The 25,278-nt window shown below is 35.0% G+C and overlaps 1 protein-coding gene across 1 annotated transcript in view; it reads right to left on the bottom strand.

Moving 5' to 3' along the window:
• RADX (RPA1 related single stranded DNA binding protein, X-linked) overlaps positions 1 to 25,278 on the bottom strand; it is a gene marked incomplete at its 5' end in the record, with an annotated part of 78,726 nt that overhangs the window by 5,755 nt on the left and 47,693 nt on the right. Inside the window, 2 exons of the mRNA XM_080795561.1 lie at positions 1,010 to 1,177; positions 8,891 to 9,181. Of these exons, the coding sequence (XP_080651687.1) occupies positions 1,010 to 1,177; positions 8,891 to 9,181 (459 nt within the window). The remainder of the gene's footprint in view (positions 1 to 1,009; positions 1,178 to 8,890; positions 9,182 to 25,278) is intronic.

Below are 25,278 nucleotides of genomic sequence, written 5' to 3'. Positions count from 1 at the left end.
TGATGAAAGTAGATGTTGTATGTCATAAGAAAATAAATACACAAATATTTAAATTATATATTAGGGCACTAATTAAGAAATCTGGACTTTCTGGAAGTGAAAAGAGCTGCAATGTAGAAAGTAATACTGCAAAGTCAACTACTATATCATTTCTAAAATAAACTGTGGTAAAAATAAAAGACTCATAAAACAAGAGATTCAAGCTTAGTTTGCAGTAACCATTCCTGCCAAAAGTTACTTCATCAGGCACAGTTCATAAGACTTGTTTAAAAACAATATGCACTCAAGAGTTTCATCAGCTTAGAAAGACCCACCACAAAATCCCAAGATAATAAAGGCTGTCTTAAAAGCTCTTTTAAATTTAATATCCTTCTAAGCTCAATGAGAACTGCTAGAAACTTTACTACCCGCTCAGGAAAGAGAGATGACAACAGGAAGTAGATAATTATAACTGGATACATAATTTTACAGGAATATAGAAATAATTTAGAGTTCAGTAAATTATGTAGCAGCCTAAACATTAGTCGGTTGAAGTGTTTCACTATTGGGATTACATGAACTCCTAGCCGCCCTCAAGGAATTTAGTGCATAGCACTTGAATAACTAAACATTTATAAGAGAAAACAACCATACTGTACTATGCTGTGGAGGTCTTAAAATTTCAGGCAATTTTAAGATGAAAGGACAGATCATCTCGCCTTAGTTAAAAGGAAAGAAGCGTTGAATTGGCACTGCTCCATGTTATATCACTTAAATCTAATGAATACTTACATTTAGAAATGTATTAGAACATTCTTAATGTCTGCCTGGAATCAAAACCATTAATTTATCCAATTTTATTTAAAAATATATTCTCATTTATAAATCTTGGGGCACATTTACCAAACGCCCCTTTAAATTATATTGAATGTTAAAGCTAGAACCATTTATATAATCACATCTTAAGACTAGAAGTGTTTATGATATTAATTTTATCTTCTGAGTGAAAGGAATACTGAAATTATCTTACCTGCAAGTGCTCTTGAACCTGCCAATGTGTCATTTCCAGGTTCATCCTGCGGATACACACAGCTGTAATTCATGCAGGTTAGTAATGTGTCGATTTGGGATGTTCGGAGGTCTTCAGGACAATACATGGGCAGGAATGCAACATCAATTGCGATCTCATGATTCAGACCTATATAGAAAAACCACAATTTGTTAAAAGTGGGTTAGTCCAGGAAGGTAATGAGGCCAGGTTTGCTGGTTTGATCCTGACATATGTCACATAGTTTCACGTGTGTAAATGCATGGTTTCAAAGCCAGGAACTAAACCCTTTGCTGTGCAAAACTTTAAGAATACATGCAACTGGCTGAAGAGGAGGCACTTTAGTGCAGTCTGTCACCACTCCTGGAAATAACAATCGAAAATGTTTTATCAAAAACCAAAAAACCCCACAAAAATCATAACCCCCCCAAAAACCCCAAAGTGTTTTACTTACTGATAGATGATTTAAATTTTAATATCCAGAGGATGACCTAGTCACATAAATGAAGACATGTAGAATATTTTTTTTGGTCATTATGTCAGGGGCCATTACAGAATAGAACAATTCAGAGATAACTATTGGTTCCCTTTATGCCATTTGGACTTAAGGATGTATGACTCAAGCAAAGCCAGGGATGGTAGTACAAGGTCCCATCTGTCCTTAACTATACAATACAAACTTCATTTACTTGCCATTAGGGCTATAAAAGTTGCAGCAGAAAAGGGGCTATGGGGGAGCAACCAAAGTAAATCCTGACCTGTGACTGTCATCTCTTTGTATGGGTTAATGTCTACTAGGGTGAATATAAAAGACTTCTTAGGGGTGATTGGGAGGCTCATTCGGTTAAGTGTATGACTCCTGATTTCAGTTCAGGTCATGATTTCTGGGTCCTGAGATTGAGCCCTGCATTGGGTTCTGCACTCAGGGGGCAGTTGGCTTGAGGATTCTTTCCCTCTGCCCTTCCCCCTGTTTTTGCATGCTTTCTCACTAAAAACAAAACAAAACAAAACAAAACAAAACAAAAACCTTTCTTTTAAAGACTTTTTAGAGGCAAGGCTTTGAGCTGGGTACAAAAGGTTGAATAGCATTTAAATAAACAAGAGAGAAGTTATTTCCGGCAGGGCAGGGAGTAGCCAAAATTATAGATCAGAGTAAGGAGACCATCTTGACTGAAGGAAGGGTAAACACACAGAACACAGCTTGAAAACCCTATGAATTCTACCCAGTCACCCCAAACAGAATCCTGGAGGTTATCCTTAACTCCTTCCTTTTGTTCTTCCCTGATACATAGCAAGCAAGTTTTATAGATTCTATGACCTTATTATCTCCTCTACTCATCGCTATAGTGGTTCTTAACTACTGGGCATGGGTCAGTGATAGGTAAACAAACTCCTTCCTGTTAAACTGCAAACTGATCCAGAAACACAAGGGCATTTTTTTGCCTTTTTAAAAAAAATTATTTTATTTCTCTATTTGACAGAGAGATAGAGCCAGAGAGTGCAAGTGGAGAGAATGGCAGAGGGAGAGGGAGAAGAAGACTTCCCACTGGGCAGGGATACTGCTACATCCCAGGCTCCTGGGATCATGACCTGAGCCAAAGGCAGACGCTTAACCATCTGAGCTACCCAGACACAGTATATTTTTTTGCTTTTTATGGGCAAACGACACTGAATCTCCACAGCTTTAAGTTAACATACAATTAAGGGCTCTTTAAAGGTTTTAAGGATTACTAAAACTTGGTATTCATAAACTGTAATAGTCATGATATCCATAATTTACTGAGGATTTCAATTCAGTATAAGAAGTGTAACTATCCCATAACTCTAAGCAATGTTGCAAAACTCAAGTAGAAGTACACATGCTGGTATCTTATTTCCTTGATTCTAAGACCAAATTTAACTCTAAGATATACCATCAACTTAATAACAGTTTTAATAAAAAGGAAACTGCATTAAATGCATCCATTGACTGTAAGATGCATTCCAACTCCCAAATGTAAAAAAAAAAGAAAATATGGGCTTAGAATTGAGAAAATATCAGAAGTTGGAAATCCTGATATTCTCAGAAAGATAGTTTTATTATCTCTGTGTCATTGATACTATTTTGAATTATTTTCTACATTATAAAATACGGCGAGTTTAGCTTCATCATTACTCATGAAATTTGTCGTGAGCTCTTTGGTTAAAACTAGAGTTCCGGGTACAAATGTATAAGTAAACAGGCCTTAGAGCCTCCATACTTGCTGTTTCTGTGCCTAGAATATTCTTTCCTCAGATAACCAGATTGTTCTTTCACCCCCATCAGGATTCTGTGAAATGTTACTTTTACATTTGTGAAATGTTAGCTCTAACCCTGACCACTCTATTAAAATGTAATCCTTTCCAGGGCGCTTGGGTGCCTCAGTCCGTTAAGCATCTGATTCTTGATTTTGGCTCAGATCATGATCTCAGGGTTGTGAGATTGTGTCCCAAACCAGGCTCCACACTGGGCATGGAGCCTGATAAAGATTCTTTCTCTTCCTCTCTCTCTGCACCCCACCCCAAAAGATAAAATGTAATCTTTTCCTACTACCTTACACTCAAACCCCTTTCTAGCATTTATCACCATCTCTTTTATCAGCAAGCTCTTTTATTTGTTGTGTTCACTCATGTAACCTTATAACCTCAGGACTTAGAACAGTGCTGGGCACACATTAGATGCTCAGTAAGTACTTGTTAAATTGAGAAAATGAATGTACATGTATGCATTTTTTACCTATAGTTTTCAAATACTAGACTTTAAGACATTTGTACATTAAGTGTTCAAATATGAATTCATCTGTATTCCTGTTACCAATGGAGATGAACACAAATATCCTTCCTACAGTGTGCATACATTTGTATTTCAGTGGTGACTTCCTGTTTATGTGTTACTTCAGTAAGTAACTTACATTTTACTGTCTAGGTAAATGTGATCATATCTGGACTATATTCAAAATTAGAGGAAACTATAAAATCAAACAAGTTAGTTCATATTATTCTTTTGTAGTGTGTGTTATATGCAATTTATATATCTTCTTCTTCAATTCTTTGTGACCACTAAATTTCTTTTCCGATAAAAAGTGTGAAAGTGTGTGTGTGTGTGTGTGTGTGTGTGTAGGTGCATGTGTGCATACACATGCACACGTTTGAGGGGAGGCAATTTATAATCCTGGCACCTAGCATAATGCTTGCAATATACCATATTTTACTTACTCTAAGATGCCACTAAGAAAAATGCTACCAACTGAACAAAGGCATGACTTCAATTGTAAGATGTATACCGATTTTTTCAAAGAGGTTAAAATATGGGGGAAACGGGTGTCTTATGGTGATGAAATCTGATAGTAGGTACTTCAGGTTTCATACATTAAAATTACTTTCATTATGCAATGAAATTAGAGACAGAATTAAGGTGTGGCAACAGTAACCTAGCTCTGGAACCCATATAATTCAGCATACTGCTCTACTGAGATATAAGAGTGGAGAAGCATCTCAGTGGGATACGATATCCTGAGGATGTCGTCAGTGAGGTAACCAACAGTGAGAAAACTCAATGCTATTCAGTTAATGGTTCTGATAGGCTTCAGAAAGGAAGAAGGCATACTTTATGGGTAAAAATAATTGGCCCTGAGCCCGCAGCTAGGACCAAGGAGGGAAGGAGTTATGTTGGCCTGCTTGGTTGCTTTAATAGAAGAAAAACGTCAAGGTCAAGTAAATCCTTATTATTTCAATATAACCACAGCATATTAAATTGCTTTGATGTTATAATTAATGCTATTAAATTTTAAATTATCTTTTAGAAGCATTTTACAAAAAAGGAAAAGAACAAACCATATAAAAAATTGGGGGAGTTTCTCTTGCCTTGCATGAGACAAAGCGGATGACCTACAGAGGTTTACAAAAGACTGGCTGAACATTATGATCCTTATTGCCTAAGTCAGATGCAAATTGGAGAGAGGACTCTTAAGCTTTGATTGACTCAGGATTTCGGGGGTAACTAAATCAGTGTTAGTAGAGCCAATGATATACTGATGCCATCTAGGAGTCTAATCTAGGTTTTGAAAACTGTTTTCTTGTATTTAAAGGGGGAATAACTTAAAATCAGGGAAGACTGACCAATAGATTTTGTAACTGGGCCTAAAGGCCCTGAAAATTTAGTTTGTTACTTCATTCCAGTATCTTCTTTTTGAAATGTGTGTTATTTCATAATAAATAATGGACTGAGGTTTTAGTGCTTACTAAAAATATCTATTTATTTGAGACAAGTAAGATAGTATGGCAAGGATTTTAATATAAGAATCAGCATTTCTGGAATAGGTTTCTGATGTTGCAACAGTACCCCGCTGTTGTTGGGAGCTATTAGAATTTTATGTAGGAAGATCAATAATTCCATTCTATGTTCTCAATAATGATTCATCCCAGACCAGTCAGAGTTAATGCTTGGAACAGAGTTGTGGTATGGATGACCCTTCTAGCTCCCAGAATAAGACACTTCAAAATTACTGAGTCCTTCAGAGATCAGCAAGATACTGCAGAGGGATAATTAGTCACTGGAAGATAGTAACAATGTAGGTGGACAATCTTCATGTTGGAAGAATTTTAAATATCATGTAGATTTTTTATCTGTCTGGATTGGTTTAGCTAGTTTTATCTAAAAACAGAGGTCTAGAACAGGGGTCAGCAAACTATGACCGGGGGGGTCAAATCTAGCTTGTACCTGGTTTTGTACAACCTGTAAGCTAAGAATATTTTTTTTTTACATCTTAAATGTTTGAAAAAAATCAAATGAATATTTTGTGATATGTGAAAATTATAAGCAATTCAAATTTCAGTGTCTATAAATAAAGTTTTATCCAAACACAGCCATGCACATTCATTTATATATTGTCTATGACTGCTTTCACACTAAAACAGGAGAACTAAGTAGTTGGGACAGATACTGTATGGCCTGCAAAGCCTCAAACATTTACTACTTGGCTCTTTACAGAACAAGTATACCCCCATGTTCTGAACACATATAAGGTCATCTTTCAGTTTTAGGATTATATCTTTTAACAAATAGTACCATATTAAGAGATGTAATCGTTTCTTTTGAGTTCATTGCTCACACCATGCTTACGACGGATTGCCCATTGTCTGGTCTCATAATACAACTTAGGTTTCATATTTTCACAAAAGGTATAATAAATTCACCACTTTCACATCTGATATTCACCGCTAATTTTAACCAAAATCTGAGAATATCTGGGGCGCCAGCGTGGCTCATTTGGTTGTGTCTGCCTATGCTTCAGGTCATGATCCCAGGGTCCTGGGACTGAGTCCCAAGTTGGTCTCCCTGCTCTGCAGGGAGTTTGCTTCTCTCCCTCTCCCTCTGATCCTCACTTGTGCTTGCTCTCTCTCTCTAATGTTCTCTCTCTCTCAAATAAATAAATAAAATCTTTTAAAAAACCCAAAATCTGAGAATATCCATACTTCAAATCCTATTAAGAGAGCAGTATTTCTCAATCTTAATTCTATTCCTGCATACCAGACAAGCAGGACACATTCTTGTCATTGGCTCTGGTGTAGCAGTAAGTCTCCCTTAGGAAGGTAAGGGACATTGAATAGGCTGCTTCTCTGCAGTGTACCAAAATTTTAAGGAGTGTGGGAAGGCCTCCCTTGGATGATTTTGATAGGTTACCTCTTCTCATCAAGGTTCTATAAGAATCAGTGGATCAGCACTAGGTGTTATATAAGTGATGACTTGCTGGATTCTACTCCTGAAACTAATATCACACTATATGTTAACTAAAATTTAAATAAAAACTTGAAATATTAAAAAAAATGAATCAATGGATCAGTACCATTTATTTTAGTTCTCTAGGTTTCATTTATGTATTAAGTTAGCCATTAGAGAGCTAGTATATGGATTTTATGATAAATAAGGTGAAAATATACTCCTTTACAGAAATGTTACTAAGCTTTGACTAATTATTATATTGAATATATATTATAAGTTTGATGAAAGGATCAATTACCTGAAGAACATTTCTATATCTTTAAAAAAGAAAACTACAGATGAAAATATCAAACTACTATTATTCTATCTTATTTATACAACAACTTCATTTGGTAAAATCTGACGTGAGTTTTAATAAAGGAAAAAATAATAGGTTTTCTATATATGAGTGTTTGTTTCGTCTGTAATAGGAGACATGATTTCTAATCGTGGCCTTGGTTCTACCTAGCCAGGGTATAGGACTAGATGATATCCAAACTTCTTTTAACTTTAACATTGAATACCTCATCAGGAAAAAATCCCTTTCTTTCTCCCTGCCAGAAAGTTGACCAAAAATTACCGCCAACTGGTAACTTAGTTATTTGCAAGTATCTAGTAATACGTACTTTTTCTGTTTCCTTTTAAATGTTCTGTTTTGTTTTATCCATCTGTGATTATTTTTCACTGTCTTTTATCCCTGTAAAACACCTTAAGTCCTTGAAAACAGGTGGGACATAAAACAGCATAATTCTAGTGTGGACTAGAGCTGACTGGACAGAATGACACATTTCACGTTTGATTCTTGCTTTTAAGTGATGTAAAGAGACCAAGTATGCAGTCTAGTAAACAGAAGCATTTGAAACAGGTCTGATAGGTCTAACAGAGTCAGGAGAAATTAATACTTTTTGTAGATTGTACACATACACACAATTAAACATATATACATATGTGTGAGGAGGCAGAGAAGAGGGAGTGGGAGAGAGTAAAAATGAAAAAGGAATCCTGATAGAAGTCAAGGTAATTCATTCTAGTACTGTAGATGTAAAAATCTATGAAATGTACTTTTTTCAGCCATTAAATCTATTTGCTAATGACTTTTCCTCATTTTTTAATTTTAAGGTAACAAGACCTTCCTTTAAGATACAAATACAAATAAACATTTTCTTTGACTCTGAGAATAGCTTATTTTGGCTGAGATTTTTATTTTAGAATTAGTTTTTTGATGTGTATATTTTTCATTCTTTGGAAAGAAACATAAAATTAAATATAAGTTTAAAAATGTCTTGACTTTTTAAAAGTTTTTATTTCAATTCCACTGAGTTAACATAGTGTAATATTAGTTTCAGGTGTACAACATAGTGCTTCAGCACTTTAATACGTCACCCTGTGCTCATCACAACAAGTGCACTCCTTAATCCCCATCATCTAGTTCACCCATCCCCCACCCGTCTTTCCTCTGGTAACCCTCAGTTTGTTCTCTTAAAAAAATGTGTTGATTTTTAAATTTCTGTAAGTTCCATGGCTACTTCTCAGGTTTGAGTAACCTGAGAACATCCGTTTATTTTCCCTTATAGACCAGGGAAGTTTTTTAGCTTCTTTCTGTTACAACCTGAGTTACTTGAGAATTTCATTTTTTTCAGGGACTAAACAGAACTCTGTTCATAGAAGTTTCTCTCAATTGGTGCCCCTTTTCTCTTTAACATACTTTTTACCTGTCAATGGTTCAGATACACTGAGAAAGAGGCAGAGTACCTGAGCAAGAAAGTGGTGGCTAAAGAAAACAAAATTCGTTTCAGAAGTAGTCAGGTAGTCAGGGGTGAGGAAAGTTCTGTTGGTCCCTTCCCATTCTTCTCTGCCCAAATACTTTCCTAGGACTTGCCAATGTTTAAAAGCCCACAATTAGAGCTTAATGTATTCAGAATTAGCGCTCCATGCCTCCATTGGTTTGAGCTAAACAGGAACTCTCCTTGGACATTTTTTTTTTTTTTGGAGGGGGAGCTTATTTTTTTCCAAGCAAAATAGTATCGTCTATATTAAAAATATATTAAATTAATGATATTCAAAGAAAAGAACACTTCGCTTACCTAGGATGGTTACTTCAAAATGTCCAAGGCTCAGGGCACTCTTAAAGTCCTCAAGGTTTGGGGGCCTTCCCTCTGGTGGTATGTACTTTGCAGGCTGAGAATTAAACTGCTCAGTAAGAAACTTTCTCTGCTCGAAAATAAATTTTCGTGGAATACTTTCAGGATAAACATGGCTGTAATGCAGGTGATCAATTAAGCCAAACTTTTTCTCTCTCCACAGCTGACTTTCCCACCTATCACTTATAGTTCTTCTGGCTTTTCCTGCGGTACTGGTGCTTGCGCTTTCTTGACCTATTAAAGAAAAATGAGATAGATACAATGGACTTGCAAACTAATCAAATTAAATCATTCAGTACAAAAAAGTACAGATTAATGAGGAATAGTTTAATTAACTTTAAAAATCAAATAACCACATATAAAATGTAAATTGAATGTCCAAAAGATAATTCTTATTAAAGAGAAGAGAGAACTAAATTCATTTCAAAATAAACTTTTCCTTCAAAATATTAGAAACTGATATTGTTTTTCTCTGTTGCTGGAATTATGAAGATTTGTAATTACCTTCCTTACATGTTTTCTGTATTTTCTAAACTCTCTTAAATAAACATATATTCCTTTTATATTCAATGACAAATTCAAGTTAAGTCCAATTTATAACTGTTAGAGATATGACCACCACTCACTACTGGTGGAATTTAAGCTTCAAATAAAATTTGCTAAAAGGAGACTGAACAGACACAAAATACAGTTTTCTTCATGGATATAACTCTCCTTCAAGAAAATCACTTATTATATATGATACTCCTTTCTGATCTAAATAACATGGAAAACAAAGAGGGAACTAAACTCAGATGAAAAATCCCTTCAATTCTTGATTGTTTTCTATCATCAAGTTAATTTATCACTTATGTACAGTTTATCTAACAAATTTAGTTTCTAAGGCAGAATATAATTTCTCCCCTACACATTATGACATTCATTCATTCTTTCTTTCATTCAACAAATAATTAGTGAGTACTTATTATATATATTCCAAATACTGTGCTAAAGAATTTGGTAAAATAATATTTTAATTGAATAATACACCCTGGGAGCTGAAGGCATATGACATAATCAGAAAAAATAGATACTGGAAACAGACTCTCATGTTGTCAGCTCTGCTAGCTGAGACAAGCTGACAGCAACTCTGTTCCAGAATTTACCAAGGTTGCTGAATTGCTTCCTTGCAGGTGCCCCATGCCTTGGTGCTCATTATTATCCTCGGTTAAAGAACCATGCTAGCACTGAAGGGGGTTTCAATAGCAAAGTTTCAATGTAGTTGATACACAACTTCTGCTTTTGAAATATAACCTATTCTCACACCACTTTTTTTTAAACCTCCCCAGAGACTTACTAAAAATTTCTTATGGGGTAAAGTTCTAGACTGAGTTGTAAGTGAAGACAAAGAAGTTGAATGCACATTTCTTACTCTCCAAGAATTCAAACCACTGTAATGTTATAAGAGTTTAATTCAAAATTCAGTTGGTGAACACAATCTCCCATAATAACGCTTCATAACAAAAAGGATAAAAGGTAATTGCACATGAAAAAGAATGGAATTAATCAAAGCCAAGAGAAAAACCCAGTTAACAGGATTAAACTGAGAACTGTAGAATGATTTAATCTTTTTTATTTTCTAAAATAGGCTTCCTTTCCCCAAGCTGATGAAAGTACATAATTAGAACAACAATAAGTAGCTATCACAATGACTCAAGTTATAGTGAACACTTCTGACTTATTCTCAAATATAGCATGCAAAAAAACAAGTTATAAGCTATTCCAATTTTTAAAAATTAAATAATCACATCTACCTTACAGGAAAAAAAAATCTTATGACTGACCCTGTCAGGAATAAGTCAGAATATTTGCTATGCTTTGTTTGAGTATTGGTATCAAGGACTAGCAAGGTATAAATTTTTATCTGAAAAATTCCTCTGAAAATTCTGCTTTCTTTTTTATTTTAGTAACTTGGGACTGTAAGTACCTACCCTGATTATATGTTCATAATTATTACAAATGGGCATGATCTCAATACAAGAGATACTGTCAGTCATTGTTTGTGAGTGGCAAGATTTTAAAGGCAATAATTAGGAGACAAAAATACATCTAGAATTCACATTTTTCTAAAAATATGATGGAAAATTATGAACTGGAATTCTTTTATTTTTAGTTTGAATACTACTAAAATTACCATGTGAAACACATTATGTTTTTAAGCCTAATGCACAACAAAGATACAAGTTAATTACCTAACAAAATTATGTTTCTGCATATATATGTATACATATATATATATACACACACACACACATACATGATTATATGTTATAATCATAACTCATTTTAATGATTCATTTTACCCTAATTTCTGGTGAGAGTAGACTAACGTTTTAGTGGAGAAAATTTTAGTAGAAGACCACATTAAAGTTGTGAGGTAAAAAAAAACCCAATATATTATAAACATATGTATGTAAGCATGGTGATTTTGTTTCTTCACAAAATCTACTCTGAGCATTTTATTATATGGATAAAAATGATGGTCAGGGATGTATGGAGGCATTTGGGAGGGTGAGGAGCTCTTTTCTTTGCCTCTTCCCCGCTTACATCAACTAACTTCATCTTGGTGTAAGAGCTACAAGGCTAGAAAAGAACAGGATATTTTTCATTCAGTAGCAAGTATAAAATAGACTTTTTAAAAAATGTGTAAGTCAGAGGCTACCTGTAATGTTTTGCGATCTCAATAAAACTGTTACTGTCATACTCAACAGTGAAAAATTGAAAGCATTTTCTCTAAGAACAGGAACAAGACAGGATATCCTCTCTCACCACTTTTCTTCAATAGAATATTGGGAGCCTTAACCACAGCAATAAGGCAAGAATAAAAGGTATCTAAATGGGAAGGGAAGAAGTAAAACTGCCACCATTTGCAGATGATGTAATATATACATTCCTAAAGTCTGCACCAAAAAAAAAAAACCCACAAAAAACCAAAAACCAGTTAGAACTACAAAACAAATTCAATAAAGATGAAGGATACAAAACTAATATACAGAAATGTGTGGTATTTCTATACACTAGTAACTATCAGAAAGAGAAATTAAGAAAGCAGTCTCATTTATAATTGCACCAAAAGGAAAAAAAATACCTAAAAATCAATTTAACCAAGGTAGTGAAAGACCTGTACTATAAGACACTGATGAAAGAAACTGAAGATGACAGAAACAAATGGAAAGATAGTTTCTGTTCATAGACTGGAAAAATACTGTTAAAATGTCCATACTACTCAAAGCAATCTACAGATTCAATGCAATCTGCATCGAAATTCTAATGGCATTTCCCACAGAGCTAGAACAAGTACTTCTTTTTTTTTTAAGATTTTATTTTATTGGACAGAGAGAGATCACAAGCAGGCAGAGAGGCAGGCAGGGAGAGAGGAGGAAGCAGGCTCTCCGCTGAGCAGAGAGCCTGATGCGGGGCTTGATCCCAGGACCCTGAGATCATGACCTGAGCCGAAAGCAGAGGCTTTAACCCACTGAGCCACCCAGGTGCCCCTAGAACAAGTACTTCTAAAATTTGTATTGAACAACTAAAGATCCTAAATAGCCAGGGTAATCTTTAGAGAGAATAACAAAGCTGAAGGTATCATACTGGCAGATTTCAAACTATAGTACAAAGCTTATAGTAATCAAAAGGGTATTGTACTGGCATAAAAACAGACACACAGATCAATGGAAGAGAACTGAGAGCCCAGAAAGAAACCCAGATATATACGGACAATTAATTTATGCAAAGGAGTCAAGAGCATACATTGGAGAAAGGACAGCTGTTTCAATAAGTGGTGCTGAGAAAACTGGATAGCCCCATGGAATAGATGAAACTAGACTGCTAACTTACACCATACAGAAAAATTAACTCAGAATGCATTCAAGATTTGAATGTAAGACCTGAAACCATAAAATTCCTAGAATAAAACATAGGCAGTAAGCTCCTAAGGCACTAAGACATCAGTCTTAGAGATGTGTTTCTGTATCTGACTCCAAAGGCAAGGGAAGCAAAAGAAAAATAAACAAATGGGATTACATCCTACTAAAAAAGTTTTGCACAGCAAAGTAAACCATCATCAAAACAAAAAGGCAACCTACTCAATGGGAGGAGATATTTGTGTATATCTGATGAGGAATTAATATCTAAAATACAGAACGAACTCATACAACTCAACAATAAAAAAAAACTGATTTAAAAGGGGCAGAAGAGGGACGCCTGGGTGGCTCAGTGGATTAAAGCCTCTGCCTTCAGCTCAGGTCATGATCCCAGAGTCCTGGGATCGAGCCCAACATTGGGATCTCTGCTCAGCAGGGAGCCTGCTTCCTCCTCTCTTTCTCTGCCTGCCTCTCTGCCTACTTGTGGTCTCTGTCTGTCAAATAAATAAATAAAATCTTTAAAAAAAGGGGCAGAAGATCTGAATAGACACTTTCCCAAAGAAGACATACAGATGGCCAATAGACACATGAAAACAAGTTCAAACCACTAATTACTAGGAAAATGCAAATCAAAACCACAACAAAATATCACCTCAAACCTGCTGGAATGGCTATTATAAAAAAGACAAGAGATAACTATTGGAGAAGGTGTGGAGAGAAAGGAACCCTCACATACTGTTGGTGGAAATGTAAATTAGTGTAGCTGCTAGGAAAACAACATGGAGCCTTTTAAAAAAATTAAGAATAGATTTATAATATAGATCTAGCTGTTCCACTTCTGGATATTTATCCAAAGAATATAACACCACTAATTTGAAAAGATATATACATCCTTATCTTCATTGTCACATCATTTACAGTAGCTCCAATAAACATCTTAGAGCATGTCTCCTTGTGTACTCAACACATAGGTCAGAGAGTATAACGTATTTGGTATTGTCAAATTACTCTCAAAAGTAGTACAACATATATATGAAAAAGGGGAGCATGACTCATTTTCTTTGAAATACACACATATCTGCTTATATTATAAAACAAACAATGGAAAAATACATTATAGAATGAATTAAAAAGTTACCTACAGTGGGTGAGAAGGAATCAGGTGCAGGGAACAGGGATAAAAGATAAACTTCTTTAAATATATATTCTTTTTCTATATTTGACTATTGAACTATGGAAATAATTTAGAAAATTAAGTATTTATTTAAATAAATCAATCTTTAAGCAACAAAATAAAAGACATGAACCTAAATTTCTATCTACTTGATAGTATACCCATACAGAGAGAAATATCACAAGTGGCTTTAAAGAATAATAATTCATGAATCCCTGGTTGGCATATTCAAAGACAAACAAACAAAACAAAAAAAACCAAAAAAAACCTTAAATTTTTTCTAGTAAAATTGTTGTTACAAATGTTGAGGTGATTATTCTGAAACTGTTTTTATATGTGGTGAGTGAAAGCAAATAAACTACTATGTAATATTCTGATTCTATCATCTCCAGGGTCTTCAGAGCCAGGATTCTTGTAATGGAAAGAAGCTTCTTCTATCTTTATCACCTAAGTCAAAATTCTGTAGTTGTGAATTTGAATTGAAAATATAAAAATGGAATCATGACATATTTTGTTTTAACTAAGCAACCAACCAGTCAGCTGAGTATATTTTCAAGTTTTGTCCACTGCAAAGGCCTAGAAATAATAACTAGACCAATACCAATCAACACCCATAATGCATAATCTGTAGTCTTTAGATACCAGAGCTCTGTGGAAAAACAGCTGATTCTATGTCTGGAGCAGAAAATGTTCACAATGAACATGGATATACTTTGTCAAACCAGTTATCAAAAAGCTATTAAAACAATTAGAGTCATATCAAAAGGACTCATAGGCAAATTTTAAGAGTTTCCTACTAGCCAAAGACAAAATAGCAAGACCAGCAATAAGTATGGTAATTGCAACAAAAAGAAACACATCAAATATATTTAAATCTTTGAGTTCATAGCATTATTAAAAATACCAACAACAAAAAACTAATAGGAGATCTGTGGAAAATTCTAGGAATCCAACCCATTACTTTGAAAATCGATAAAGAGAAAGACTCAAGCGTCTATCCTGCCTTTCCTCAATGAACTGTACATCTTAGTAACCAAATAATAAATTAGAAGTTTTTCCTTATAAGGCTATTTCAGTTACTAAATGAAGAAGGAGTGACAGAATTAGGTTATGACCATTTCACAGCCTCTTATGAATTAATGGACCTCAGCATTTATTATCAGCAGCCACTAACAATATCAAGAAACAACAAAACTTTATGAGTTGAGCAAAATGGCAGAGTAGGCAGCTCAAAGCTTCCATTCCCCCCGCCAAAACATTAAAAAATATGTAGAAACTGTCAGAAATTACTTTGTCAGAAATCTAGAAAACAATCAAATGTTTACAGCAACAAAGTGAATGCCAAATCAAGAAGAAGTTCACCTGCAGGGTGCTGGAGTGGCTCAGTCGGTTAAGCGTCTGCCTTTAGCTCAGGCCAGAATCTCAGGGTCCTGAGATTGAACCTCCTATCTGGCTCCCTGCTCAGCAGGAAGTCTGCTTTTCCCTCTCCCTTTGACCTTCCACCCAATTGTTTTATCTCCCTCAAATAAATAAATAAAATCTTTTAAAAAAAAGATCACTTAAAAATATTAGGAAATCTTTGTGGCATTTTTACTTGCCTTTGTCCCACCCTCTCCCCAGCAGGGTAGGATTCCTGAAGAAGGTAACCTGCATTTCCTACTATGGGACCCTGGTACAATATTCTAGAGGAAGCAGAACAGATATTATTCACAAATTATTGTGTTGTTCCGTTCTAACATGTCTGGAAGATTTCTGAAGGACTAATACAAGACTTCTGTCTCTGTTTCACCTAATCTGGAACTCAAGCAGGCTGGAATAGCAGCGGTCATTGCTGGAAAACATTAAAATGTAGACAGAGAACCCACAGACACCCGGGGCAGAAGATTACAGTTGAGACATAAACACCCTAAGTCCAGAGAGGAAAAAGCCAGGGACAACATTTTGTTGGGAAATTGGTGTATTCAAAAGCATTCCTGTATCTTGGGAAATTTAGAAAGCCAAGTGCACACTCAGGTTAAGATGCATATGCAAAAAAGACCTCAAAATGGATGAAAGACCTCAATGTGAGATAAGAATCCATCAAAATCCTAGAGGAAAACATTGGCAATAACTTCTTCGACATCGGCCACATCAACTTCTTTCAAGACACGTCTCCAAAGGCAAGGGAAACAAAAGCAAAAATGTACTTTTGGGACTTTGTCAAGATGAAAACCTTCTACACAGCAAAGGAAACAGTCAACAAAACAAAGAGGCAACCCACGGAATGGGAGAAGATATTTGCAAATGACACTACAGACAAAGGGCTGATATCCAAGATCTATAAAGAACTTCTCAAACTCAATACTCAAAAAACAAATAATCAAGTCAAAAAATGGGCAGAAGACATGAGCAGACACTTCTCCAAAGAAGACATACAAATGGCTAACAGATACATGAAAAAGTGTTCATCATTAGCCATCAGGGAAATTCAAATCAAAACCACACTGAGATACCACCTTACACCAGTTAGAATGGCAAAAATCAACACGGCAAGAAACAACAAGTGTTGGAGAACATGTGGATAAAGGGGAACCCTTGTACACTGTTGGTAGGAATGCAAGTTGGTGCAGCCACTTCGGAAAACAGTGTGGAAGTTCCTCAAAAAATTAAAAATAGAGCTACCCTATGACCCAGCAGTTGCACTACTGGGTATTTACCCCCAATATACAGACGTAGTGAAAAGAAGGGCCATATGCTCCCCAAAGTTCATGGCAGCAATGTCCACAATATCCAAAATGTGGAAAGAGTCAAGATGTGCTTCAACAGACGAATGGATAGAGAAGATGTGGTTCATATATGCAATGGGATATATTGCTCAGTCATCAGAAAGGATGAATACTCAGCTTTTGCATCAACATAGGTGGGACTGGAAGAGATTATTCTAAGTGAAATAAGTCAAGCAGAGAAAGTCAATTATCATGTGGTTTCACTTATTTGTGGAACATAGGGAATAGCATGGAGAATATTACGAGAAGGAAGGGAAAAATGAAGGGGGGGAATCAGAAGGGGGGAACAAACCATGAGAGACTATGGACTCCAAGAAAGAAACTGAGGGATTCAGAGGGGAAGGGAGTGGGGGGATGGGTTAGCCTGGTGTTGGATATTAAGGAGGGCATGTATTGCATGGAGCACTGGGTATTATAGGCAAACAATGAGTCATGGAACACTATATCAAGAACTAATGATATACTGTATGGTGACTAACATAACATAATACAAAAATTAAAAAAAAGAAAATGAAAATGTGTAAACCAAGGATTCTATATCCAACAAAACTGTCCTTCAAAAATGAAAGAGAAATTAAGGCATTAGGAAATTAACAAAAGCTGGAGGACCTACCCCACAAAAAATGCTAACAGGAGTCCTTCAGGCTGACATGAAAGGACACTAGGCAGTAACTTGAAGCTTTATTTAGAAATAAAAATCTCTACCAAAAGTAATTACATGGACAAATATGAAAGCCGGTATAATTGTATTTTTAGTTTGTAGCTCTACTTTTTTTTACATAAAAACAAACATCTATAAAACAAAATATAATTACAAATCATGTTATAGAGCACACAATGTAAACAGATGTAATCTGTGATAACAAGAACATAAATGGGGGGATGTGAGAGCTGTATAGGAACACAATTTTTATATGCTTTTGAACTTACATTGACATCAATTCAAACTACATTGTTATAAATTTAGAATGTAAAATTTAACCCCCATGGCAACCACAAGTAAAATATCTAAAATATATACACAAAATAAAATGTGAAGGAAATCAAAACAAGTCGCTATAAAAAAATCTACTCAACATAAAAGAAGGCAGTAATAGAGGAAATGAGGGGCAAAAAAGTATAAGAGAAACTGAAAACAACAAATGGCACAAACATGTCCTTTTGTATCAAAAATTACATTAAATTCTACAAATGCAGAGACTAGAAAGTGGGAAAAAAAACAGGCAAAGAGATGCTGCCTATAAGAGACTCAATTTAGCTTCCAGGACACCAATAAACTGAAAGTAAAAGTAAAAAAAGCTATTTTATGCAAATCATAACCAAAGGAGAGCTGAGATGGCCATAATAATATCGGACAAGCTAAAATTAAAATAAAAAAAACTGTTACAAGAGAAAAGGGAGAACATTACATGTTCACAGGAGTCAATTTATCAAAAAGATAAAACTATAAATTAATATGCACCTAAAAACACAGTCCCAAAGTATATGGAAAAGAACTTTTACAGAACTGAAGGAAGAAATAGTTCTACAATAATAGTGGGTGACTTTGGTACAACACTTTGAATAATGGATGAATATCTACAGAGAAGGTGAATAAGGAAGGACAGGTACAGACAACACTATAAAACAACTGAAACATTTATGGAACACTTTACCCAACAACAATGGAATATACATTCTTATCAAAAAAACACATGAAACATCTCCAGGATAAACCATGTATCAGGCCACAAAACATGTCTCAATAAATTTATAAATATTGAAATTATACAAAATATCTTGTTTATTTTCATTTTTTTCAGATTTATTGAGGCATAATTGACAAAATTTGTATATATTTACAGTGTACAATATGATAGTTTGATATAAGTATACACTGTGAAATGAATACCACAAGCAAGCTAATTAACATTCATTTCTTCACAGTTACCTATTTTGTTGTAACACCTAAAGTCCACTCTTAGCAAATTTAAAGTATTATATATAGTACTGTAAACTATAGCCATTATGCTGTACATTAGATTCCCTAGAACTTTATCATTTTATAACTTAAAGCTTGTATCTATTGACCAACTTCTCTACATTTCACACAGCCCTCAGCTCTTGGCAACTTCTGATCTCTCAGGTTTTCTGAGTTCTACTTGTTTAGATTCCACATATTAGTAAGATCATACAATCTTTGTGTTTCTATGTGTGGATTATTTCACTTAGCACAATGTCCTCCAGGTTTATCTGTATTGTCAAAATGGCAAAATTTCCTTCTACTTTATGGCTGAATGCTATTCCATTATATATAGATAGATAGAGAGATCATATTTATTTTAAAGATTTTATTTATTTGACAGACAGAGATCACAAGCAAGCAGAGAGGTAGGCAGAGAGAGAGAGAGGGCAAGCAGGCTCCCCACTGAGCAGAGAGCCTGATGCGGGGCTTGATCCCAGGACCCCGAGATCATGACCTGAGCCGAAGGAAGAGGCTTAACCCACTGAGCCACCCAGGTGCCCCAGAGAGAGATCATATTTTTTATCCATTCATCAGTCAATGGACAAGAAAGTTGTTACCATTATAGGCTGCTGTGATAATGCTGTAATGAATATGGTAGTACAGATATAGCTGTGATACTGTTTTTATTCCTTTTGGATATATACCAGAATTAAGATTTCTGGAGTGTATGGTAGGTTGATCTATGTTCAGTTTACTAAAAGACTTGGATACTGTTTTTCAAATAGCCATATCAATGTACAATTTACATTCCCACCAACAGTACACAAGATTTCCTTTTCTCCATACCCTATCAACACTTACAAAGTATCTTCTATGACCACAATGGAATGAAACTATAATAATTTAAGGAAAACAGAAGAATTACCAAATATGTGGAAATTAAACAATACCCTCGTGTGTGTGTGTGTGTGTGTGTGTGTGTGTGTGTGTACACAGTCCTGGTTGCCCACCATTATGGCTCTAACACCTGACTAGAAAATGGGCAGTAGTTGCAGAGAAAATCTGCATTAAATGTGGATTTCTTTAAATAATACACTTAAGCAACTAATAGGTCAAGAAAAAAATCACAAAGGAAATTAAAACTACCTGGAGATGAGTGAAAACAAAAATACAACATAAAACTTACAGAATGCAGTGAAAATGCTATCAGAGGGAAATTTATAGCTGAAATAGTAGAATTAAAAAAGAAGATCTCAATTCAACTACCTAACATTATACTTTAAGGAATGAGAAACATAGAAAATTAAAGTCAAAGTTAAGAGGAGGAGATAATGATGCTTAAAGCAGATATAAATGAAATGGAGGATAGAAAAATAATAGAATCTATGAAACCAAAAGTTCATCATTTGAAAGATCAACAGAATTGTTCTTTACCTAGACTGACTCCCTAAAGAAGAGAGAAAACACAAATAATTAACATCAGAAATGAAAATGGGATTTATTACAGAAATAGAAAGTATTAGAATACTATGAACACAATTGCACTACTGAGTATATATCCTAAAGTTACAAACGTGGTGCTCCGAAGGGGCACATGCACCCGAATGTTTATAGCAGCAATGTCCACAATAGCCAAACTGTGGAAAGAGCCTAGATGTCCATCAACAGATGAATGGATAAAGAAGATGTGGTATATATACACAATGGAATACTATGCAGCCATCAAAAGACATGAAATCTTGCCATTTGCGACGATGTGGATGGAACTAGAGGGTATCATGCTTAGCGAAATAAGTCAATCGGAGAAAGACAACTATCATATGATCTCTTTGATATGAGGAAGTGGAGATGCAATGCGGGGGGATTGGGGGGAGGTAGGAAAAGAAAAAATGAAAAGATGGGATTGGGAGGGAGACAAACCATAAAAGACTCAATCTCAAAAAACAGACTGAGGGTTGCAGGGCGGGGGGGACGGGAGAGGGTGGTGGGGAAATGGACATTGGGGAGGGTATGTACTACGATGAGTGCTGTGAAATGTGTAAACCTGGCGATTCACAGACCTGTACTCCTGGGGATAAAAATACATTATATGTTTATTAGAATACTATGAACAGTCATATGCTAACAAATTAGATAACCTAGATGAAATAGAGAAATTCCTAGAAATAAATTACCTAAACTCACTCAAGAAGAAATTGAAAATCTCCAGAGATCTATAACAAGAGATTGAATGGGTATTCAAAAATCTCCCAAACAAGAGAAGACCAACATCAGATGGCTTCAATGGTGAATTCTATCAAACATTTAAAGAATTAATGCCAATCCATCTCAAAAATCTTCCAAAAAATAGAAGATGAGAGAATACTTCCTAACACATTTTATGAGGGCAGTATTACCCTGATATCAGTATTACCCTGATACCAAGGTCAGATAAAAAAAAAAAATTACTAGAAAAGGAAATGGCAGACTAACATATCTTAATAATATAGATGCATAAATACTCAACAGAATCCTAGCAAACCAATTTCATTAACTTCTTAAAAAGATTATACACCATGACCAAATACGAGCTAGCCAAGAAATGGAAGGTAGTTCAACAAAAAAAGATCAGTAAATATAATACATCACATCAATAGAATGAAGGTAGTACCACATAATCATCTTATCTGGTACCAAAAAAGGCATCTGAGAGCTTGAGTTGGAAGGCACATGTGGGAGGAGCACATTCCCTAGCTGAACGGACATTGTGTTCCAGAATGGCTTAAATTATCAGAAATAAGAACACTATTAACTAGAAGTTAATAATTAATAAACCAGGAAGGTTTCTGATAAGTCCTGCCAAGACATACATTCCAGAAAGGAGAAAGAAGATGGCAGCAGAGTAGTAGGACCCTACACATATCTTGTTCCATGAACACAACTACATAACCATGAAATTATCCTAAATACCCCATAAATAGACCTGAAGACTGACAGAACAAACTCCACAACTAATGAGAGAGAAGAAGCCACACCACAGATGGAGCAGGAGACATGACTGGCTTTGGTAATGTACAGAAGGCAGAAATTTAGACAAAATGCCAAGATGGAGGAATTTTGTTCCAAATGATGGAACAAGGTAAGGCCGTGGCCAGACATCTAAGTGAAACAGATATAAGTAACATGCCTGATGGAAAATTTAATGCAACAATCATAAGGATATCCACTGGGCTTGAGAAAAGACTAGAAGACATCAGTGATACCCTTACTACAGAGGAAAAAACAGTTAAAAAAGAATCAGTCTGAGATGAAGAATAAATTAAATGAGATTGAAAATAGGCTTGATGCAATGAGCATTAGGCTGGAAGAAAGAGAGGAATGAATTAGTGACCTAGAAGACAAACTAATGGAAAATAATGAAGCTGAAAAAGAGGGAGAAAGAAGAATAATGCAACAAGAGAACAGACTTAGGGAACTCAGTGACTCCATCAAACATAATAACATTTATATTATAGTAGTCGCAGAATAAGAAGAGAGAGAAAAGGGGGACGATAATTTATTTCAAGAATAGCTGAAACTTCCCTAATCTGGAGAAGGAAACAGACATCCAGATACAGGAAGTACAACAACACCCATCAAAATCAATAAAAGCAGGCCAACACTAAGACATATTGTAATTAAGTTGGCAAAATATAGTGAGACAGAAAAAATCTTAAAAGCAGCAAGACAAAAGAAGTCCTTAACTTAAAAGGGAAAACCCACAAGGCTAGCTGGAGATTTCTCAATAGAAACTTGGCAAAACATAAGGGAGTGGCATAATATATTCAAAGTACTGAATAGGAAAAATCTGCAGCCAAGACTACTCTATTCAGCAAGGCTATAATTCAGAATAGGAGAAATAAAGAGTTTCCCATACAAACAAAAACTAAAGGAATTTGTGAGCACTAAACCAGCCCTTCAAGAATATTAAAGGGTACTCTGAGTAGAAGGGAAAGACCAAAAGTGACAAAGACAAGAAAGGAACAGAGAAAATCTCCATGAACAATGACAAAACAAGTAATAAAATGGCACTAAATACATATCTGTCATTAATTACTTTGAATATAAATGAACTAAATGCTCTAATCAAAAGATACGGGTATCAGAATATATTAAAAAAACAAGACCCACCTACATGCTGTCTATAAGAGACTCATTTTAGTCCTAAAGACAGCTGCAAATTGAAAGTGAAGATATGGAGAAATATTTATCATGCAAATGAATATCAAAAGAAAGTCAGAGTAGCAATATGTATATTGGAAAATCTAGACTTTAAACCAAAGACTGCAACATGAAATGAAGAAGGGCAGCATACATAATAAAAGGGACAATACAATAAGAAGATATAACAATTCTAAATATTTATGCACCCAACATGGGAGCACTCAAATATATAAAACAATTAATAATAAAGGAGCTAATTGATAATAATATGATTATAGTAGGAAACTCTAATACCTCACTTATATCAATGGACAGATTATCTAAACAGAAAATCAACAAGGAAACGGTGGCTTAGAATGACACACTGGACTTAACAGATATATTCAGAACATTCCATATTAAAATAGCAGAATAGGGGCACCTGGGTGGCTCAGTGGGTTAAGCCTCTGCCTTCGGCTCAGGTTGTGATCTCGGGGTCCTGGGATCGAGCCCCACATCGGGCTCTCTGCTCTGCGGGGAGCCTGCTTCCTCCTCTCTCTCTCTGCCTGCCTCTCTGCCTGCTCATGATCTCTGTCTATCAAGTGAATAAATAATAAAAATAAAAAAAATAAAATAAAATAGCAGAATATACATTCTGTTCAAGTGCACAAGGGTCGTTCTCTATAGTAGATCACATATTAGGTCATAAATCAGGCCTCAAAAAGTAGAAAAAGACTGAAATCATACCATGCATCTTTTCTGACCACAACTATGAAACAAGAAGTCAACCACAAGAAAAAATTTGGAAAGACCGCAAATACATGGAGGTTAAATAGCATGCTATTAAACAATAAATGGGTCAACCAGGAATTCAGAAAACAAATTTAAAAATACAGGGAAACAAATGAAAATTAAAACCTAATGGTCCAAATCCTTTAGGGTGCAGCAAAAGCTGTCCCAAGAGGGAACTTACAGCAATACAGGCCTACCTCAAGAACCAAGAAAAATCTCAAATAAACAACTGAGACTTACACCTAAAGGAGCTAGGGAAAAAACCAACAAATTGAGCCTAAAGCCAGAAAAGGAAGGATAGATAATCTTTATTATATAAAGGTTAGAGCAGAAATAAATGATACAGAATCTAGAAAACAAACAAACAAACAAACAAACAAAACCCTAAGAGAACAGATCAGCGAAACCAGGAGTTGGTTTATTGAAAAAGTAATAAAACTCTAGCCATACTTATCAAAAAGAAAAGAGAAAGGACCCAAAAAAAATCATAAAAAACAGAGGAGAAATGAAAACCAATTCCACAGAAATATAAACAATTATAAGAGATTATTATGAAAAACTATATGCTATGAAAGAATTTGAAGATGACACAAAGAAATGGGAAGATATTACATACTCATGGATTGGAAGAACAAATATTGTTAAAATGTCTATACTACCCAAAGCAATTGAGAGATTTAATGCAATCTGTATCAAAATACCAACAGCATTTTTCACAGAAATAGAATAAACAATCCCAAAATTTGTGTGGAATCACAAAAAACTTTGGATAGCCAAAGCAACCTTGAAAAAGAAAAAAAAGCTGGAGGCACACAATTCCAGACCTCAAGTTATATTACAAAGCTGTAGTGATCAAAATAGTATGGTATGAGCACAAAAATAGAAACATATATTGATGGAACAAAATAGAAAACCCAGACAGGAACCCATAACTACATGGTCAATTAATCTTTGACAAAACAGGAAAGACTATCCAATGGGAAAAAGACACTCTCTTCAACAAATAGTGTTGGGAAAACTGGACAAGGAACATGTAAAAGAATGAAACTGGACTACTTTCTTATACCATAACAAGAATAAACTAAAAATGGATTAAAGATCTAAATATGAGATCTGTAACTATAAAAATCCTACAGGAGAACACAGGCAGCAGCCTCTTTGACCCCAGTGCAACTTCTTACTAGACACATTGCTAGAAGCAAGGGAAACAAAAGCAAGAATAAACAATTGGGACTATGTCAAAATTAAAAGCTTCTGCACCATGAAGGAAAGAACCAACAAAACTAAAAGGCAACCTATGGAATGGAAGAAGATATTTGCAAATGACATGTCTGATAAATGATTAGTATCCAAAATATATAAAGAACTTACACAACTCAACAACAAGAAAATTAATAATCCAATTAAAAATGGGCAAAAGACATGAATAGGCATTTTTCCAAAGAAGACATAGAGATGGCCAACAGACATGAAAAGATGCTCAGCATCACTCATCATTGGGGAATTAGATATTAAAACTATAATGTGATACCACCTCATACCTATAGGAATGACTAAAATCAATTACAGAAGAAGCAACAGATCTTGGTGAG

This window comes from Martes martes, assembly GCF_963455335.1.
Source record: "Martes martes genome assembly, chromosome: X".
Lineage (NCBI taxonomy): Eukaryota > Metazoa > Chordata > Mammalia > Carnivora > Mustelidae > Martes > Martes martes.
The sequence above is the reverse complement of the archived record's forward strand: the minus strand, read 5'-3'. Positions and strand labels throughout refer to the sequence as shown.